General features: G+C 43.1%; 2 protein-coding genes across 3 annotated transcripts in view; one reads left to right on the top strand and one right to left on the bottom strand.

The window, feature by feature from the left end:
- LOC144689723 (TBC1 domain family member 15) overlaps positions 1 to 2,124 on the top strand; it is a 58,206-nt gene extending 56,082 nt beyond the window's left edge. The window contains exon 10 of the mRNA XM_078557064.1: positions 1,748 to 2,124. Coding sequence (XP_078413190.1) covers positions 1,748 to 1,907 — 160 coding nt within the window. The 3' untranslated portion in view covers positions 1,908 to 2,124. The remainder of the gene's footprint in view (positions 1 to 1,747) is intronic.
- A 2,668-nt stretch (positions 2,125 to 4,792) lies between these two features.
- The window catches only part of cemip2 (cell migration inducing hyaluronidase 2), an 82,807-nt gene continuing 65,518 nt past the window's right edge, over positions 4,793 to 22,081 (bottom strand). For both annotated transcript variants that reach the window (XM_078529772.1, XM_078529779.1), the window contains exons 18-24: positions 19,943 to 20,151; positions 16,738 to 16,920; positions 13,418 to 13,637; positions 12,717 to 12,818; positions 9,638 to 9,780; positions 8,938 to 9,047; positions 4,793 to 5,637 (exon numbers count right to left, since the gene is read on the bottom strand). In XM_078529772.1, the coding sequence (XP_078385898.1) occupies positions 5,447 to 5,637; positions 8,938 to 9,047; positions 9,638 to 9,780; positions 12,717 to 12,818; positions 13,418 to 13,637; positions 16,738 to 16,920; positions 19,943 to 20,151 (1,158 nt within the window). In that variant the 3' untranslated portion in view covers positions 4,793 to 5,446. The remainder of the gene's footprint in view (positions 5,638 to 8,937; positions 9,048 to 9,637; positions 9,781 to 12,716; positions 12,819 to 13,417; positions 13,638 to 16,737; positions 16,921 to 19,942; positions 20,152 to 22,081) is intronic.

Here is a 22,081-nt window from a genome sequence, read left to right as displayed (position 1 = left end):
AAACAGTTCCACTTCTGACCTTCTGATGGAGGGAAGGTCATTGATGAAGCAGCTGAAGATGGTTGGGCCTGGGACATTACCCAGGAACAGCTTCAGTGTCCTGGGTTTGAGATGATTGACCTCCAAAAACCACAGCCATCTTCCTTTTTGTGTCAAGTGTGACGGCAGGTATTTGAGAAAGAGGCTTGGTCACCTTTTAAAGGATCATGATTGATGGAGCATAGATTCATGCAACATGCCAGGTGGGCGAAAAGAATAGAAGGATATGTTGATAGGGTGAGATGAAAGAGGATGGGAGAAGGCTGCTCTGTGTTATATTCCTGACAGCCAGTTGGCAAAGGAAGAAACCTGAGCTAGTCTTTACTTGGGCTAGATTTATTCCGAGTGAAACATTACAGGTATAATCTCCTGACTCCACTCTACTCCTGTGTCAGTAAGTGTGTCTTTATACACTTGAGCATACCAATGAAATAAACAAATGAACTAATAATCAAAACAAAAAACTACTGCGGATGCTGGAAATCCAAAACAAAAACAGATGCTGCCAGACCTGCTGAGTTTTTCCAGGTAATTCTGTTCTTGTTTTGAACTAATAATCAAGTTAATTAACAGCCCTTTAAAGGGGCAAGCTGACTTTTTATACTTTTTTTGAGTATCAATAAAAATAAATTAACCCCTTAAAGGAGCACTAAGTCTCTTTATATGTTCTCAAATAACCATCCAATAAATACCTTCCACCTGTATGCGCTTAAACTCAATCAATACAAATAACACCATAGAGCATAAACACTGACACAGACCATTTGGGCTGAATGGCCTGCTAAGGCATGGTCACAGGAAAGCCCACATCCAGTCTGCATTGGCTGCTGTCTCTTGGATAACCCATGAGTACAGGGGAAGGTGTAGTGTGAGGAATAGAAACATGATGTTCACTGGAGAATCCCTGTAGATTTCCAATAGAAATAACTGATGAGTCGATCAGGGAGAAATGAATTGGCATTCCTTTTGATTTTAATTAAATTTCTTTACTGAACTTGCCAATCATTAGGAGCAAACCTCTGATTCAGTGGTAAGGCTCCCCATTCTGAGTGAGCAGGTGTGGGGTTCAAACTCCACTCCAGATGGTCCTGGCATGTTTACAGCCTCTGAATTTTGGGTCTCCACCCATTGGGATACTGGCATCCAATGGGTGCGAGTGGCTCTCAAGTTCCCATTCTATTGGTTGTGGGAGCCCCCAAGGACTACCCCCCATGTCATACTGAACTCCCTATTCAGCAGGTACAAAGGTGCTTACAGTATAGCTGTGTGGAAGGAGTGTTCACATCAGGACATAGGCTGTCAATCGGCCTGCGAATCCTAAGTCTGCTCTGCATGGGAAGAGTGTGGACTGAAGATAGCATCAACCATTCATTGGAAGACAGATACAAGCACATGGAGTCAATATGTCAATATCTCCTTGACAACGTTTCTTGGTTTCAGGAATTTTTATGGCTATGGGCCCAAGTTTCCAAATAGCAATTAAGGTTACTTAAAAAAAAAATAGATTGGATCAAATTTAGGTGGTTTCAAATTATTCAACCAATGCCATTCTCAACCTCAATATTGACTAGCATTGAATCCAAATAGAATTGAAGAAGATTTGACGAGTCCCACACTAGCTGGCCACTTTCTGACCGATATCTCGGTTTGTGCAGCAATACTGCACTTGTTCGTTCTTTCAGTTACACCACACTCTTTGTACCTTTAGCTTGCAGGGAGCGCTGAACTTGGACAGAGTTCTCGAAAGAGCAGAGCAAGCGTTCTTCAACTACTGCAACAAATCTGTGATGGACTGTTTCAAGAAACTCTGTACAGAGCCAAAGAAAAAGGGTTTCTTTAGTTTTAAGCTGATGGATTTGTTCTCCTGACAGGCTGCACTGTCACTGATTGCATCCAGGTTATGACCATTGAGGAGAAGCACTTGCATACAATTCAGGGCCTGACTCACCAAAGTAAGATAACCTCCCAAACTGAATGTGCCTTTGCAGAAATCTTTTGAGGTTTACATTGTATTTTTAAGCCGAATTGGCTGACCTTTGTCAGTGTTATTACTGCAAGGTCCCAGTCATTAAAGACTTGAATTTACACGCAATCGTTTTCATTTCCCTTTCTAAACTGCAGCCCATGGTTCAAACTTATGTTGACCTATCTCTCAGAAGATTGTTGAATTAGTCAATCAGTAAATGCTTTAAAAAGGGCTAAGCTGTGCAACAACTTGGGCTTTCTGCCCTATCACAATAAAACAATGCCATTCCATTGTGTTTGGGTCTTTACTGTGCCCGACTTCATTCCTTTGCCGAGGAGCAATGCATGAGGTCAGTTAATGCTGGTCCCACTGAGGTTCTTCAGGTTGGATGTTACGAGAGGCGGTCATGAGGTGATTGTCTGTCACTCTTGAGGAAATGCCTCAGTCCTTCTCTGCGATAAATCCCTGGGTGTGCAGTGTGTGGAATATCCTGGGCAGGACTGCCATTCTACCACTTTGTGCCTTCATACTTTCACTAATTAACCACACCTCTATCGGCATAAATGATTCATAAACTGCATATATGCCCAACCAGTGATATTTCAGTAGGCTACGAGGAGCCTTCATTTGTGGAAGTATTTCACTTGAAAAATTTTGCAGTGTGATTAAAAAATGTTGAATAGATCTTTTATTATTGTTACTGAATAATGTTAAATAAAATGTGATCTTAGTTTTGACCCTTCATTTTTTGAGCTCCATGAAATTTGATATCATGTATTCAAACCATTCAGCTAACACAGTGGGCTCTTTATACTGCCCACTTAATTACACAGACGAACAAGTCTGATTCCACTGGAAAGAAAGACTTGCATCTATGCTCCACCTTTCAGCTCTGCTTGGCCCAGCTAATTAAGCAGCTTCTTTTTGAAGGAAATAGGCAGCCAATTTGCACACAGCAAGCTCCCACAGCCAGCAATGCGATAATGACCATTTCATCTGTTTTCAATAGTTAGCTGAGGCATAAATATTAACCAGGACACCAGGGAGAACTCCCCTTCTCTCTTTCAAAATATTGTCGTGGAATCTTTTACATCCATCTGAGAGGTTAACATCTCATCCAAAAGATGCCACCTGTGACAGCACAGCACTCCCTCCACAGGTCATCGAGGAAGCTGAAGGTGGTTGAGCCTAGGACACTGCCCTGAGGAACATCCTGGAGCTGAGGTGATCAGCCTCCAACAACTGGAACCATCTTTGCTTCATGCTAGGTATGACTCCAGCTATTTGAGGGGATTTTGATTAGGGGGAAAAAAGGAGCACACAGTTCCAATTAGTTATTTTAAATTCCTTTATGGAGCCCACCACTCATTAGGAGCAAACCTGTGGCTCAGTGATAGTGTTTCTGCTTCTTTGTTAGAAGGTGCAGGATCTGACTCCTGTTCCACAGAGTCACAGGTGTAGTTTGAAGATGCATCCTTTCTCCCTTTTTTAAAAAAGTATCAAATTTGGTATGTCCCCAACCATGTTGGGGCAGAACCCAATTCCAATGATCTCTGAAAATTCCTTTATTGCTATCCTTCCTTTTCTAGAACTATTCTATGGTGGCCGGTAACATATTCCTCCATTTCCTTTTATAACCTTCATATCCACTCTGAGACGATGTCCTGTTCCTTCCCCTCGGCAACATGTAACTCTCCCCTCACCTAAAGTGCAGCTCACTAATTCCTTTCCTCCCTGGTGCACCCACAGTCCTGTAAATTGTCACTACCCCATCCTCTTCATTCAGCTAAGCTTCATTAATTACTGTCGCTTCAAAATCTGCCATTTTATATTTGGCATTCATGTTATGCAATCTTGGTGATTGACTAGTAGAAAGATATAGAATATACAGCAGAGAACAGGCCAGTCTGGTGCAGGGTGGGGGCGGCGGCAGCCCTCCTTGTCCTCACTTCAGGTACCAGGCCCTAAGAGGGCTTTGGTGACTATGGACTTCCACTGGATTGGCCCATGATTATGCTTGGTAAAGTACTACTGCAGTATGGATGACCAGGAAACTCTCCCACTCTTACAGCCTGCCATCAGGGGCACTGGAAGGATTTACAGGCTGATACACAACCTGTTTGGCCAAGTGATGAATGCACCTTCCATGGCCATCAAGTCCTGAAGTGGGTCTTGAACCCTGAGCTTCTGGCCCAGAGTTAAGGATGCTACCCACTGCACCACAAGACCTCCCTCCCACCCTACCAACTTATCCTATTCCTTTCTCCCTCATGTTGATCCAGTTTCCCCTTAAAGGCATCCATACTATTCACCGCAACCACTCCCTATGGTAGCAAGTTCCAAATTTTCACCACCCTCTAGCTGAAGAAGTCTCTCCTGAATTCCCTTCTGGATTTATTGGTGACCATCTTATATTTAATGCTCCACACTTCTCTGGTATGAATTCTTCAATTGCCCCCATTCAGCGGAAAACTATCTGTAAACTGGCTCCGAGCCTAAAGTAATATAATTCACTCAGCTCCATCTGGGGATAAACAGGAAACAAATTTAAAAGGCCAAATATATTTCTTTAAAAACTATACCTAAATCAATACAGGAATACAAAACAACACATTGTTTTAAATACTGCAGCTGCTGGAAATCTGAAATAAAAACAGAAAATGCTGGGAAGATCAGGCGACATCTTTGGAGCAAAACAGAGTTAATGTTTCACATTGCCCTGAATCATTAACAATGCCGTTTGACCTGCTGACTATTCCCAGTATTTTCCCTTTTTATTTTACTTTGTTTTGTTTTTTTTTAAATAGTGGGAAGGGAAGAGACAGATGTAAATATGTACGAAATAGGAGCAGAAGGAGGCCATGTGGCCTTTCGAGCCTGCTCCACCATTCAGTAAGATCCTAGCTGATCTGTATGTTTCGAATTCCACATTCCCATCTACCCCCGATAACCTTCGATTCTCTTGCCTGACAAGAATCTATCTACGTGTGCCTTAAAAATATCCAATGACTCCGCCTCCACTGCCTTCGGAGGCAGAGAGTTCTGAAGTCGCACAGCCCTCAGAGAACGTTTCTCCTCATCTCTGTCCTAAAAGGGCAACCCCTAATTTTAAAATAGTGCTCCCCTAGTCCTAGACTCACCCACAAGAGGAAACATCCTTTCCACATCCACTTTGTCAAGACTGTTCAGGATCTTGTACACTTCAGTCAAATCACCCCTCACTCTTCTAAACTCCAGAGGAATCAAGCCCAGACTGTCCAACCTGTCCTCATAGGACAACCCACTCATTCTAGGTATCAATCTAGTAAACCTCCTCTGAACAGCCTCCAACACATTTACATCCTTCCTATATATATATATATATATATATATATATATATAAAGAGACTATAAAACAAGCATTAATAAAATAAGTTAGGTCACATTTATTCAAATTGATATTCATTGTAAAGCTTTCTGTAAAAGTTCCAGTTCCTTTCTTTGAGGTTTGGTAACATTAGTGCAGCCATAATCTTGCAGTTGAAGTGGAATGTACTTTTCCAAGAGGCGTAGGCTCTGCCCAGCAGGGCTGCTATACAGCCTGGTCCACGATGGGTTAAATTCCCCTTTATATCCAAAGAAAGCAATGCTCTCTGCAAAAGAATAAAAAGTATATTGTCACGTGGGCGGCAAACATGAATCGTGCTTTCTCGTGCTGAGAAAGTTCTGTAAATGTTAAGTAAGTAAAGCAAAGAATTTCAATTGGTGCGCTTTTAACCAACTAACGTTGAAAAAATAAACCTGATACTTTTGTTTTTTTGGGTTTAGCTCAATGGATTTTTTTTTTACTGAATGTGCATAGCTGAAGCAAGGCAGGAGTCGATTCATTTCTCAAGCATGAATTATGGCTTTTAAAACCTCTGCAGGTGAGCACGATGCCTTTTACAGGAGTCAAAGGACTCCAACTTAGGACTATAAACAACTGGATGTAAAATCAAAAACAAAGGAATCATATCAATACATTCATAAATCTTGCAACTAGAATAGCATGTTTCAGCCTCGAGGTATTCCCACTTGAAATTTGTGTGTGATTAAAATGCTGTTATTATATTAATTGATATATATTCTGTTTCCGACTTTGATTGTCCAGTATTCACTTGTACCTTTCATAGAATTAATGGCACTCTGCCTTTCATAAGATCTAACGAATACCTTATGTCTGTGGGTGGATGTAAAAGATCCCATGGCACTATTTTGAAGACGAGCAGGGGAGTTCTCCCCAGCGTCCTAGCCAATACCTATCTCTCCATCACCATCACTAAACAGATTATCTGGTCATTGCTGGTTGTGGGAGCTTGCTGTGCACAGATTCGCTACCATGTTTCCTATATTATAACAGGGACGACACTTCAGAAGGTACTTCATTGGCTGTGAAGCAAGTTTTTCTTTATGTATGAGGTTCAAGCAGAAAAGTTGTGGAGGCTTACGAGAAAGAAGTGACTTAGAAAAATAGAGAAGAGAGAACGAGAGATTGATGGATGGGTCTTTTAGAGTAGATAGAGAAACTGTGTCTGTCGGCAGGAGGGTCAGTAACCAGAGAACACAGAATTAAAATAATTTGCAAAACAACCCAAGGATTGTGGGGGGTGGAATAGAGATAAGATTTTTTGTTGGTACACACACAGTTATGATCTAGAATGTACTGCTGGAAAGGGTAGGACAACAGATTCAAAAGTAACTTTCAATAGAGAATTGGATAAATACTTGAATGGGGGTGGGGGGGTGGAATTTACAGGGCTATAGGGGAAAGAGCAGGGTGAAGAGTAAGACTATTGGATAACTATTTCAGAGTTGGCAGAGGTACGATGGGCTGAATGGCCTCTTTCTGTGTTGCATCATGCTAACGAGAGATTGGAAATGTTGTGACAGTTCTAAGAGGAGAATCAATAGGAGCAAAGGCCTTAATAAAGGAATAAGCCAGTTTTAGCAGTAGAACTGTGCCCCAGACAAACCATGAGCAATATTATCAGACACCTGACAGATTTGTAATTTAATTCTCACGCTACTCAAAACCACAGGGTGTTAATAAGAGACAGTGGGGAGTGTATACAGGCAGTAATTTCATCGAATGGATTTAAAATTGCATCAAGAATCAAGAATGTCAAACTTCAAATGGCTTGTATCTGCCATTTGAATGCTTGAATGAGATTACAGCCTTGAAATTGCTCCAGTATATCTTGATCATGTATCTTGAACAACATGAGAGAGGAGCTCATTCAGGTTTTATTGCTAAGCGCAGCTACCCTAGATACATCACTGTCTTCTGTTTCTTGTTCTCAAGTATTTACACAGTCACTCTAGAGGCATCATTCCCACTTCGAATTTGTGTATGATTAAAATACTGTGATTATCTTAATCAATACATATTCTGTTTCCCACTTTGACTGTCAAGTATTCACTTGTACTTTCACAGAATAAATGGCACTCTGCCTTTTATAAGGCCACAATTCATATCTTAAATGCCTCAAATGCAATTTAGCACTTGTTTATTAGTGATGTTTAGAGTTGTTTATAGCTGCAAATGAAGATTTTATTCAGTATTACTAATTCAGAATATTCAGAGCAACATTAGGAAGCAGTACTAAACCATTTTACATTTGAATTTATAACACAGTGGATTCCTATTGCTAACCCCTCAGGTACCAGCCAACGTATAGAGGCAGTTTTCTTCAGAAACATTGCTGTCTTGTCACAGACACACACATTTGATCTATATTGTTTGCTCTATTGTGGCAATGGTCGAGGGAAAGGGGAAGAGATTGAGGCTGGGTCCATCAGCAAGTTAGAGGTCAGCAGTGCCTTATGGATAGCACGCTTGCCTCTGAGTCAGAAGGTTGTGGGTTCAAATCCCACTCCAGAGACTTGAGCACAAAATCTAGGCTGGCCCCACCAGCACAGAAGTGCTGCCATTCAGGTGGGACATTAACTGCCCTTTCAACATCCCCACTAATTGTGTTTTTCGCTAGTGATCTGGGAAATGAACACTAAAAACGCTCAACAATAGACACTAGTCATTTGTAAGCGCTTGCTGTGCACAAATTGGCTGCCACATTTCCATCTTTACAACAGTAAAGCATTTTGGGATATCCTAACCTTGTACAAGGCACTATATAAATGCAAGTCTGTTCAGTGTTAGAAAGAGAAAATTCTTTCATGTAGTTTTTGATCAACATGCCACTGCTGCCACCTCACTTCAGGATAAACCAGAGGCTCCACTCTGATTATTAGGGCCGAACAAGGAGGATTCAGAGATTAATTTGAGTGAGCTCCAAGCAGACTAAATCAGAAAGCCAGAGCACCAGGAAATCCAGCCCAGTATAAATCACATTTCACAAGGAAAATTTCCATTCCATTCTTTCGCCACATTGTTGAGGCTTTGTTTACATTAAAATTGTGCTTTCATTCAAAATGCAGAAAGAAAAAATGTGTACAATTGATAAAACTCCAACAGTAAATGGGCCTAAACATCACTAATAAACAAGAGAATAGTGGAACTTGTCAAGCTTCCTGCGACAGCACCTCCCAAACCCCTGACCTCTACCATCTAGAAGGACAAGGGCAACAGATAGATGGGAACACCACCACCTGCAAGTTCCTCTCTAAGCCACACATCATCCTGACTTGGAAATATATCACCGTTCCTTCACTGTCGCTGGGTCAAAATCCTGGAACTCCCTCCCTAACAGCACTGTGGGTGTACCTACACGAAATGGACTGCAGCGGTTCAAGAAGGCAGCTCAACACCACCTTCTAAAGGGGCAACTAGGGATGGGCAATAAATGCTGGCCTTGCCAGCGATGCCCACATCACACAAACAAAGAAGTCACAAGTTATATCTACATACTCTATGCATTGACATGCTGCGGATAAATGTTAGGACCAAAGACACGTACCTTTTTTGCGAAGTTGTGCAGGTTTTGCTGTGCCCAGTGGGACCATCTTTTCAGAAATGGCTTCAACATCCCCGCTAATTGTGTCTTTTGAACCTAATAAAATAATTGATCTGGAAAAGGAAACACTCTATTACTGACAGATGCAAAGCTACAGAGCACACGACTGATCGAAAGATGGGAACAGGAGGAGGCCATTCAGCCTCTCCAACCTGTTCTGCCATTCAATGAGATCTGTATCTTAACTCCATCTACCTTTCTTAATCCCCTTACCCATCTAAAAAAAACCTATCAATTTCAGCGCTGTAACCTTCACTGGACCCTCAACAGTCTTTTGGGAGAGTGGGGTCCAGATTTCTACTATCCTTAATGTGAAGAAATGCTTTCTGACCTACCCAGCCAGTATCAGTGAGATTAAAGCATGCATTACGTTTTCCTGAACAGAAACAGCACTCTTCACCGCTCTTCCATGTGCTCACTGACCTACATTGGCTCCTGGTTAAACAACGCCTCCATTTTAAAATTCTCATCCTGATTTTCCAATCCCTCCATGACCTCGCCTGTCCCTATCTCCTCCAGCTCCACAATCGATGGGGAACAAATGCTGGCCTTTGCAGCAATGTTCACATTCCAAGAATGAATTAAAAATAAAATCAGTCCAATTCCACATTCTAAATTGGAAGTTGCTTTCTCCTCGGCCTACCTTTGAGAGATGCCAGTGCTCAGGTATTTGGCCATGGCCGCATCAGCTTTGGCAAACGATATATTTTTGGTAACCGTTCCACTGCAGGCATCAACCATCACCATGAAGAATCCCCTTTGAAATGGAAACCTGGCGCCATTCACCTAAAAAGAGACATTTTGTCATTATACTGGAGACAGATAATAAAAGGGTGTGGTGAAGAGGTGTCCGTCAGTGTTGCTCCATTAATCTTCCATTGGGCTTAAAACGAGTATAAGAAACCATTCTGGTTTTCCTCTTTGAACGTGCACAAACCTAACTGGAGCACATGCGGCCAAGAGATCCCAGCATCCAACCACCACCACCACTCTTGATTTTCACAGTAGGAGGCGCACAACAGCATCCCAGCTTCGGATCGCTAATTTTTGATCACAACCCAGTGGCTTGATGCTTTCCCGATTCCAATACAGCTAACAGCAGGATGTAAGTCAGTGGGAGCTATTCAAAAACCCTATTCCCATAATAGTTTCTTACCCTCTGTGCCTTCATAGTGAGAATCTATGCCACCCCTCAACATCGCTGCATCGACATATTATCTGGATGAAATTATAGGAACAGGAAGAGGCCATTCAGCCCCTCCATCCTGTCCCACCATTCAATTAGATCATGGCTGGTCTGTAATTAAACTATCTGCCCATCTTGGTTCTGTAGCCCTCATTACCCTTTAGCTATCAAAAACCTATCAATTGAAAATTTCACCGTGATGTTCAGCAACACGAGGGCAGTTCAATGTGTACTGGCGCTATGTGGACTTAGGGAAGATGAGGGGCTACCTAGAGCTTGGCAAAGGGGTAATGCAAGCTTAACACCAGATAAACAGTGTCTGTGACTAATTATTCATTAGACAAGTCAAATTAATCTGATCTGTGATGGTCTGTATTCTGCCCGTAGAAACATAGAATAATACAACACAGAAAGAAACTATTCAGACCAAAGTCTGGACTGGCACTTTTCAAAGAGCTATCCAAGTAGCCCCACAGTTTTTTCCCCCTTTAAGTATTTGTTCAATTCTCTTTCGAAAGCTACTATTGAATTTGTTTCCACCACCCTATCAGGCAGCACATTCAAATCCTAAGCACTCACTGCCCCTAGTGCTTTTACCAATCACATTAAATCCATGTCCTCTGCTTATCAACCCTTTAGCCATTGGAAACAGTTTATCTTTATATCCTCCTTCAGATCCCACAGTCTAATAGGGCGTCAGCCACCATGGACTTCCATTAGATTGGTCCATAATATTATTTGTAAAAGTACTGCAGTGGTTTGCCATTGCCTTCTGACCAGTAATCTCTCCCACTCTTTACCACCTACCACCAGACGTATTGGAAGGATTTACAGGCTGATAATCAACCTGTTTGGCCACATTATGAATGCAACTTCCATGGCCATCAAGTGTCCAGAAGTGGGACTTGAACCCAGAGCTTCTGGCCCAGGAGGTGGGGACACTATCCACTGCACCACAAGGCCTCTATATATACTCTATCTAAATCCTTAATGATTTTTAAAAATTTTAAATCGCCTCTTACCCTTCTCTGCTCTAAAAAGAGCAATCCAATGATCCCTCTATGCACAATTTCAATTGGTTATTATACCTATTTATTATAAATCAATAACTATTTTCTGAAATACCACTTCGGTCTGCCTTGACTGCCAATGATTTTCCATCTTCTTCCTCTATATTGCAGGGAAAAAGCTACACTTGCAAGCAATGCTTAAAAAGTGCAATGTAAACTTTAATTTTCTGACCATTGACACTCCCTCCTGGCTGAATGAAGACCCCAAGACCAACAACAGAAAGAAAACACTGTGGGTTAGAGTGACCTCTCATTTACGTTCGTTACATCAGCATGACACAAAGATACACACCTCTTGATTAAGATTCCTGTTATCAAACTCCAGTACCATGGGTAACAATCTACACATCTCTCTATACGCCTGACAACACAGGTTTAAATCAAAGACTGATGGGATCAGTCACCACTGATGCCACAATTGCATGCTAACAATTATTAGTCTGTGTGTATATAAACAATGCCCACATTAAGCTACGTGAGAGACCAAACAGAACAAGACAAATCCTTTATTCTTTCATCAGCTTGATGAAAAATTAATTAAAAGATTTTTCATGTGTTTTGGGGTCAGACGAACATAATCAAAATAGGAAGAAAAGAACATTTACAAATCCTTTATTCTTTCATCAGCTTGATGAAAAATTAATTAAAAGATTTTTCATGTGTTTTGGGGTCAGACGAACATAATCAAAATAGGAAGAAAAGAACATTTACCCCGTGTTGTCTTTAGAAGGATACATCAATGTCAATGTGTAGATCACTTTCAATGATGGGGTGCTCATTTTCATTCCAGCTTTTCACCAACAACAACTTATAGTTATATAGCACCTTAACGCAATGAAACGTCCCAGGGTGCTTCACAGTAAAACAAAGTATGATACTGAGCCACATAAGGAGAAACGAGGTCAAATGACCAAAAGCTTGGTCAAAGAGGTAGGCTTTAAGGAGTGTCTTACAGGAGGAAAAAGTGAGGTAGAGGCACAGAGAGGTGTAGGGAGGAAATTCTGGAGATTGGGGCCTACCAGTGGTGGAACAATCATGATTGGGGATGCATAAGAGGGCAGAATTAGAGGAGCACAGATGTCAGAGAGTTGTTGGGCTGGAGCAGATTACAGAGATGGGGAGGGATGAGGCCATGGACAGATTTGAAAACAAGGATGAGAATTTTAAAATCAAGGTGCTGCTCGACCAGGACATGATATAGGTCAGTGAGCACAGGATGGTGATGGGGGAACGAGACTCGGTGTGAGTTAAGACACAGGCAGCAGAGTTTTGGATGACCTTATTTAAGAAACCATTATTTGTAGAATATTATCAGAAGAGGGTGGGTTCTAAATATTTGTACAGCTCCACATTCTTTCCCGCTTATTGTCACCTTACATTTTCATTGAATCGTGCTCTGTACAATGAACTTTTCTGTTCATTCCTGTTTCGATGAAGGTGACAGGAACAGCTCATAGGTTACTTACAGAAATAAAGGACTCTCTGTGTTCCTGCTGAATTGCAGCTTTGCTGAGCGATTGGATTTGCACGAAGAGGTAGGTTTTGTGTGGATCACTCGTAAACACTAGCTGCAGAATATAAATAACATCGAAATTAGCTCTCATCTGAAAAACCATCCAAATGGGAATGATGCTCTTCAGGTTATACCAGCACATGGGGGAGCAAATTGCTTGAATTTAAGAAATTGGTTAGAGCATAGAACAGGAGGAGGCCATTCAGCCCTTTGAGCCTATTCCACCATTCAATTAGATCATCGCTAATCTGTATCGTAACCCCATCTGCTCACCTTTGCTCACCAGCAATTATTGCCCATCCCTAATTTCCCTTGTTTAGAGGGCATTTAAGAGTCAACAGGTCTGGAGTCACATGTAGGCCAGACAAGGTAATGATGGCAGATTTCCTTCCCTAAAGGACATTTGTGAACCAGTTGGATTTTTATGGAATTGGACTTTTAATTCCAGATTTTTATTGAATTCAAATTCCACCATCTGCCATGGTGGGATTTGAACCCAGGTCGCCAGAGAATTACTGGGTCCCTGGATTATCAGTCCAGTGACAATACCACTATGCCACCACCTCCCCTTATATGAGCAATAGATGACAACGCATGCAGAATGATCAGCCAAAGGAGCAGAGTTGCCTGACTATGTTGGATTTAAGAACTTACCTGAGAAGCCCCGCAGTTCTCACATTTATTCGAACTCTTTGGTGGCATTGCTACCGTGGCTTTCGGTGCTGTGGAATATTTCGGGTAGCCAGAGGACATGCAGTTACTCACGCCCTGCGACCACATAGTGGCCGTGATCTTCACTCGCTCGCAGCCCTCTTTGGAGCAGTAACTGTGTCCCTCCCGACGGTGTCGTGCCTGGAGCATTAGAAATAGCAGCCTAAAAGGAAGGAGAGAGGGAGAGATGAGACTTCCTTCCTTTCCTCAATGCAGGAGAGGCATGTGTGGCATCAACTTCTCAACACATGCAAAATTGCCCTTTGGACTTTTAGTGAATTGATTCCAAGGTCAGCTACATAACATCGACAACACAGAAACAGACCATTCGGCCCAGCTGGTCCTTGCTGGCATTTATGCTCCACACAAGTTTCCTCCCATGTTACTAGCATATCCTTCTATTCCTTTCCCCCTCATGTATTTATCCAGCTTCCCCTTAAAATGTATCCATACTATTCACCTCAACCACTCCCTGTGATAGCGAGTTCCACATTCTGACCACAGTCTGGGTAAAGAAGCTTCTCCTGAATTCCCTGATTGGATTTATTGGTGATTCTCTCATATTTTTATCCTCTGGTTTTGGACTTCCCACACAAGTGAGAATATTCATCTTCGTTTCTAACCAATCAAACACCTTTATAATTTTTAAAGCCCCTATCAGGTCACCCTCTCAGCCCTCTGCGCTAGAGAAAGGAGACTCAGTAAGCTTGGACTCTCTCAGTTTTGATATCATCCTTGTAGAGTCACAGAATGGTTACAGCTCAGAAAGAGGCCATTCGGCTCATCATGTCTATGCTGACCCTCTGCTAGAGCACCTCAGCTAGCCCCACTCCCCTGTGTTTTCCCCATAGCCCTGCAAAATTGTTCTTCTTCAGATAATTATCCAATTCTCCTCTGAAAGCCACAATTGAGTGTTATTTGCAACTTTCCCAGTTGCACAAGACATCTTACAATCAATTCACCACAACTAACAGAATGTTATCATTTATCACGAGGGAGATTGAATACAAAAGTAGGGAGCTTATGCTTCAGTTATACAGGGCATTGGTGAGACCACATCTGGAATACGGTGTACAGTATTGGTCACCATATTTAGGAAGGATGAGAGGGTTAACTAGGCTAATACCTAGAATGGGCAAGTTGTCTTATGAGGAAAGGGTGGACAGACTAGGCTTGTATCCAGTTGAGTTTAGAAGAGTAAAAGGCGACTTGATTGAAACATATAAGATCCTTACAGGTCTTGACAGGGTCGATGTGGAGAGGATGTTTCCTCTTGTGGGTGGATCTAGTACTTGGGGGTCACTGTTTAAAAATAAAGGGGTCGCCCATTTAAGACAGAGATGAGGAGAAATTTTTTCTCTCAGAGGGTCGTGAGTCTTTGGAACTCTCTTCCCCAAAAAGGCGGTGGAAGCAAAGTCTTTGAATATTTTAAAGGCAGAGCTAGATAGATTCTTGATGAACAAGGGGGTGAAAGGTTATCAGGGGTAGGTGGGAATGTAGATCTGAGGTTACAATTAGATCAGCCATGATCTCATTGAATGGCGCAGCAGGCTTGAGGGGCCGAGTGGCCTAGTCCTAATTTGTATATTCGTATGTAGAATGGCATAATTAATTCCTGATCAGAGACAAGATATAAACACATGCAAAAACAGAATTACCTGGAAAAACTCAGCAGGTCTGGCAGCATCGGCGGAGAAGAAAAGAGTTGACGTTTTGAGTCCTCATGATGGTTGAAGGGTCATGAGGACTCGAAACGTCAACTCTTTTCTTCTCCGTCGATGCTGCCAGACCTGCTGAGTTTTTCCAGGTAATTCTGTTTTTGTTTTGGATTTCCAGCATCTGCAGTAGTTTTTTGTTTATATATATAAACACATGCACTATTTCTTAATATATAAAAAATTATATCAAGGTTTTGCATCCGAAAACACTTTCGGTCAACATTTCCCCTCCTCCCCCACAACCATCACCAACCATTTTAAAACAAAAACAGAATTATAAACCTTGTCCAAATTTAGAATGGAAACTGCCTCTGCAAACTTCTCATGTCGTGATCATGGCCTCCCAACAGTTGGTGGTGCTGTAGCACCTCGTTTCTGAACAGCCCAATTCCTCAAACTGGTTCTGCAAAAACTCTGCTCGGTCAGCTCTAGGTCTCAGTTGCTCAGGTTGTTCACTTATTTCATCAATTTTTACAGCACAGGAGGAGCCCATTCATGCCTGTGCCGACTCTCTGAAAGAGCTATCCAATTAGCCCCATTACCCAGCTCTTTTCCCTCACAGCTCTACAAAATTCTCTCCCCTCTTAAGTGTTTAGCCAACTCCCTGGGCACAAATTCTAAAAAGTTGTTAAATAAGTTACGTCTGACATTTTTCTACATGGACAATCTGAGAATTGTACAGTTATTTAAATCAGTTGTTAAACTGATCTAGGATTAGGAACTGTGTGGATATTAAATTCCACAGACAGTTTTATAAGGTGTTATTTTGTGTAATGAAATGTCGCAGGTCGGAAAGAAAGCTTAATTTCACTTTTCTACGAGGGGGGAGGTCAACAACAGCAACAAACTTGCACTTACATAGCACCTTTGGTATAATGACATGTCTGAAGGCACTTCACAACAGCATCAAACAAATTCTGACACTGAGCAACATAAGAACATTTGAGAAGCAGGCTTTAAGGAGAGTCTTAAAAGGATAGAGGTAGAGAGGGTATTGCTGACATATCACCCTCTGTGCTCACTGACCTATACTGGTTCCCAGTCTAGCAACACCTCAGTTTTATAAAATTTTCATGCTGGTTTTCAAATCCCTCCTTGACCTCACCTCTCCCCTACCTCTGTAATCTCCTCCAGCCCCACACCCTCCAAAATCTCTGCACTTCACCAATTCTAGCCACTTAGTGTTCCCGATTCTAATTGCTCCACCATTGGTGGCCGTGCCTGGGTTCTAAGCTCTGGAATTCCCTTCCCAAACCTCTCTGCCTCATTCTCCCTGTCTTTAAAATGCTCCTGAAAACCTACGTCTTTAACCTTCTGCCCTATTATGCGGCTCGGTATCAAATTTTCCTTTTTTAAATCACCACTGTGAAGCGCCTTGAGATTTTTAAAAATTATGTTAAAGGCGTTATAAGAATAAAAGTTGTTATTTCCTAAAAAACAAAAGATGGGGGGTCAAATAGATTCCTCTGTTGTCGTGAATTGTTAAACATCCAGCACATTATTCCACCAGTCAGGAAACATCTACAGAGGAAAGAATGAACATACCCAGTACTGTTGTCAAAATAATATTGTCTCTCCTTTGGTTTATTCTGAATCTCTTTAAGAGAAGGCACTGCTACGTAATCCTCCACACTGTGGGCAGTTGAGTTTTGTCTTTGGTAGATATCAGCTATGACTTGGAAAGTTGTGGCTTGTGGGTAACAGAGGCCAACCTGGATCCAATCATCTCTACAAAAACAAAAATACAAAACCAATGAACAGGTCTGGTCGTGACCACACATAGAAGGACAGCTTGTGGGGGGAAAATCTTCAGGTCAAATGGGCGGATAAGTGGCAGATGGAATTTAACCCTGAAAAGCGTGAGGTGTTACACTTTGGAAGGAGTAATTTGACAAGGAAGTACTCAATGAACGGCATGGCACTAGGAAGCTCTGAGGAACAAAGGGACCTTGGCATGTGTGTCCATAGATCTCTGAAGGCGGAGGGGCATGTTAGTGGGATGGTGAAAAAGGCATATGGGACACTTGCCTTTATCAATCGAAGCATAGATTACAAAAGTAGGGAGGTCATGTTGAAGTTGTATAGAACCTTGGTGAGGCCACAGCTGGTGTACTGTGTGCAGTTCTGGTCACCACATTATAGGAAGGATGTGATTGCACTGGAGGGGGTGCAGAGGAGATTCACCAGGATGTTGCCTGGGGTGAAACATTTAAGTCATGAAGAGAAGTTGGATAGACTTAGGTTGTTTTTGTGGGAGCAGAGAAGACTGAGGGGCGATCTGATCGAGGTGTACAAGATTATGAGAGGCATGGACAGGGTGGATAGGGAGCAGCTGTTCTCCTTAGTTGAAGGGTCAGTCACGAGGGGACATAAGTTCAAGGTGAGGGGCAGGAGGAAAAACCTTTTTACCCAGAGGGTGGTGACGGTCTGGAATGCACTGCTGGGAGGGTGGAGGAGGCGGGTTGCCTTACATCCTTTAAAAAGTACCTGGATGAGCACTTGGCACGTCATAACATTCAAGGCTATGGGCCAAGTGCTGGTAAATGAGATTAGGTAGGTAGGTCAGGTGTTTCTCACGTGTTGTGCAGACTCAATGGGCCGAAGAGCCTCTTCTACACTGTGTGATTCTATGAACCTGTCGCCATGCAACAGCTTGACCCTAATTCAATACTACATGAACAATTCCACTCAGAAAGTGGGAAATAAAAGAATACGTGGTATGATGGAACTTGGTTCTGCCGGTAACCGCACAATATGTGATCTAGGAGGGCGCGATGGGGTGTTGCACTCTGTGTCCAGATTAGGGAACGGCCAAATTTTGCTGGAGCGTGGCATCTCACAACGAGCCCTGTTAGTGAGACATTTTCCCCACTCTTTAGCTCCAAGATGTTTCTGCGCCATAACTTGGAGTGTGAGCTGATAACGGTGCGGTGAGGGCAACAGGACATCTGGGGCCTCAGTGAACAATGGGACCAACAGCCTATCTCCGTAACCAATAAGATTTAAGGATTGAGAATGAAACAAAGGAAGGACCTAGAAGAAAATAGAGTGAAGGTACCGAAAGAGAAATAAAGAGAGGGAAAGAAAGAATGGATTAAGGCAGAAAAAAGAGAGAATGGAAAGTGAGAAAAACATCAAAATAATAAATAATCTAAATGTTTAAAGATCTCCAAAACAAATTTAGCACCTCCAGGAATGACATTGGACAGTTTAAATTGTTTGCTTTCTGGGCCCTGAGGTTAACTGATATTGCTGTAACAATTATTGTTTTTTATTCTTTCACCAGTAAAATCAGCATTTGTTGCCCATCCCTAATTGCCCTTGAACTGGGTACTGCAAAGCCATTTTAGAGGACATTAAGGAGTTACCACGTTGGTGGAGTTAGAGTCACACTGCACTGCAGCAACTCACCAAGGTTCCTTTGACAGCATCTTCCAAACCTGTGACCTCTGCCACCTAGAAGGACAAGGGCAGCGAATGCAGGGAAACACCTCCACCTGCAAGTTCCGCTCCATGCCACACACCATCCTGACTTGGAAATATATCGCCGTTCCTTCACTGTCATTGGGTCAAAATCCTGGAACTCCCTCCCTAACAGCACTGTGGGTGTACCTACACCACATGGACTGCAGCGGTTCAATAAGGCAGCTTACCACCACCTTCTCAAGGGCAATTAGGGATGGGCAATAAAAAAAAAATGCTGACCGATCCAGCGACACCCAGATCCTGTGAAAGAATAAATAATAATAACTTAGGCCAGACCGGGTAAGGATGGCAGATTTCCTTCCCTAAAGGGCATTAGTGAACCAGATGGGTTTTTAGTTTCAACTTTTTCTTCTTGATTCTCTTCCTGTGCATGAAGCACACATTTACATCTGCTTCCGTAGCTAGTCTTCCCTGGAACAGGCCACTATTGCCAGAGGCTTGAGGGGCTGCACTCCAGATCAAGTATGGCTGACCAGAAGACCAACCCAACCCATCCCTCCCTGCCATGGGCATATTGGGAGGATTTGCAGCTTGATAACCTGTTTGGCCACATTATGAACACACCTTTCCGTCAAGGCCTGGATTGGGACTTGAAACCAGATTTTCTGGCTCAGAGGCAGGGACAGTACCCACTGCGGCACAAGGCCTCCTGCTTTCTTTAAATGCCACCAGCTACTGTGGTGGAATTCGAACCTGTGCATCCAGAGTATTAGCCAGGGCCTCTGGATTATTAGTCCGGTAACATCACTGTTCCGCCACCATCACCCACAGTGTTGTTGCAATTATTGCAGTGTTCAGAGTACTTACGCTCTTAGTTACCAGCCCTAATTTCTGTGGCAGGTTTAATGGGCAGTTAATGTGCAAATCCAGCAAGTTCTTTAAAATAACGGGGAGGTTGAGGGTGAAATGCTGCGGTGTAAAGCAATCAGCAGAGTGGAGAAAATTAACCAGCAGATTCTGAAGATTCACAACTCAGTGTAACGCTACATCCCCGGAAATCACTGGGCAATTTGCTCATTAATAGAAGCGTGCATCATTAACACAGCCGTTATTTTCAAACATGATTTAGTTCCGGGTTTCCCAGGGTTAACACCACGCACGTTGATGGGCAAACATTTACCAAAAAAAAAATAACATTTTTAAAAAGCTTTTTAAAAAAAGTTATAACTTCTAGAGATATTCGTGCCCTGTTACAGTACATAGCAACTGAAAAGTGACAGCTGCCTCTCGAGGTGTTTCAGTGATGTGTGAAACCATAGCTTACTTATTGAAGTTTATAAGATACAGAAAGGTTTCCTCTGGTGCCCGGCCATTCCAATGAATCGTGTACCCCTTCTGGAGCATCACGACGGGCTGGTATTGCTGGAAGTCTGCTCGCTGATTGATGCCGCGTAGGGTCATGGAATGTTGGGAATATTCGTCCCTGACAATGGTCATGGTTAGATTTTGAGGTCGACGAGTTTGTATGTAAACCTGGAATGATAGTCACAACATCACCACACAGCGATTAACCCAATGACCAGGCGCTCCAGTGCCACTGTCCTTTCACTTCCAACCTCTGTTCGTACACACAAAGCCAAGTGGTCCTTCCTCTAGACAAAAGTCAGAATTTTGCAGACCCTCAGAGGCACGTGAAAGGTATCTTGCTGACAGTGGCTCACCCTCCGCCGCACCGCACCCCCACAGCTAAACGGAGGGCCTTCCCAGCAACAGCCCCGAGCGAGAAAATTCTATGCCACAATGAGGGGTCTATGGCCAGGGAAGGCAGCCCTGTGTCCCTAACAATTTCATGGAAGGAGTTTCCCCCCCAACACTGGGCCCAGTGGTCATCGGAAATATGTTTCTTGATGACTTGCCGCGGGCCCCAGGTCTCCTACCTGCCCCATCAGCAACCACCTCTCGCAGTGGCATTGCTGAGGCTGCTGGCCCTCTGATTGGGCAGGCAGCTCTTGGGAGTGGGCTGCTGTCCTTTATAGGGATGGTGCAGCCCCTAAGGCAACCACTTAACTGTCGCTGGTAAAACGTGGCCCCTGTATCCCGTCATCCGCCAAAAGCAGCCTCGTTCCCCACTTCTGGCCTCTGTAGTGGGCCCCATACCACCTACGAAAAATTCCAACCTAAGTATCTGTCGTGACTCAGTGGGTAGCACACTTGCTTCTGACTCAGGAAGTTGTGGATGCGAGCCCCATTTCAGGAATTTGGAATGCAAAAAATCTAGGCTCACACTCCCAGTGTAGTACTGAGGGAGTGCTGCATTGTCAAAGGTGCTGCCTTTTGGGCGAAATATTAAGCTGTGGTTCTGTCTGCCCTCTCAGTTGAACGTAAAAGGTCCCATGACTCTGTTCTGGTCAATCAAAAATCTGTCCAACTCAACCCTGAATATATTCAGTGGCCCAACCTCCACTTGGTCTCCGGGGAAGAGAATTCCAAACACTAAACGACCCTCATAGAGGAAATTCTTCCTCATCTCCGTCTTAAATGGGAGACCCCTGACTTTGAAACTGCGGCCCCTAGTTCTAAATACCATCAAGCCCATCAAATTGGAGCGGGGGTACTGGCGAAGGCTATCCATTGCAACCGTGTCTTAGTGCTGCGGTCATCAAATCCTTTAGCTAGGAGAGTCTGCACGCAGTTGACTGGGGAACTCTATTTGCTATCCTGCTTTTCTTTAACTGGGAAAAATGAGGTGGTACTTAATGTGAACGTAATCTCAATAAACCAATATTGATGAGCTCTGAAGAGATTTGCAAATGAAAACCAATGCAAACTTTAAATCACTGAGGGAGAAAAGGACACAGATTCAACTGAGTTAATAAATCACTCAAACCAAGAGCTGAGAGATTTTTGGACACCAATCAACTGCAGTGCCTATTCAATCAATTCTCTAAAAAAAACAACTAAAGTCAATCTTTTTTTTAAATTCATTTATGGGATGTGGGCATCGCAGGCTACACCAGCATTTATTGCCCACCCCTAATTGCCCTCAAGAAAGACCAGCATCTTTTGATAATTACGGCTACACATTAAGGCAGAGTCATCTCACTCCACCTGTCGTAGCCTCAGAATTGAGTCACTCTGTGGAAAGGTGGGGTACCGTCCTGTGGGATCGACCTCCGCATTGAGAAATTAACAGTCGAATCAAAGGAATTTGCCTGTCTACTCAGCGCAAGTGACCACGTTGGACTCAAAATGCACTGCTTGTGTCTGGTAACCTACAAAGAACACTTTAAATCTGATTGGGTTAGCAAGCAAATTTAGCCTCAGCTCAGCGGGGAGCACTCACACCGAAGCAAGGTGGTCGTGGGCTCAAGTCCCATTCTAGAGGCGTGAGCATGTATTCTAGGCTGGCACTCCAATGCAGTGCTGTGGGAGAGCTGCACTGTCGGAGGCGCCGCCTTTCGGG

Source organism: Cetorhinus maximus, chromosome 2 (assembly GCF_964194155.1).
Source record: "Cetorhinus maximus chromosome 2, sCetMax3.hap1.1, whole genome shotgun sequence".
Classification (NCBI taxonomy): Eukaryota; Metazoa; Chordata; class Chondrichthyes; order Lamniformes; family Cetorhinidae; genus Cetorhinus; species Cetorhinus maximus.
This window is presented reverse-complemented; position numbering and strand designations above follow the sequence as displayed.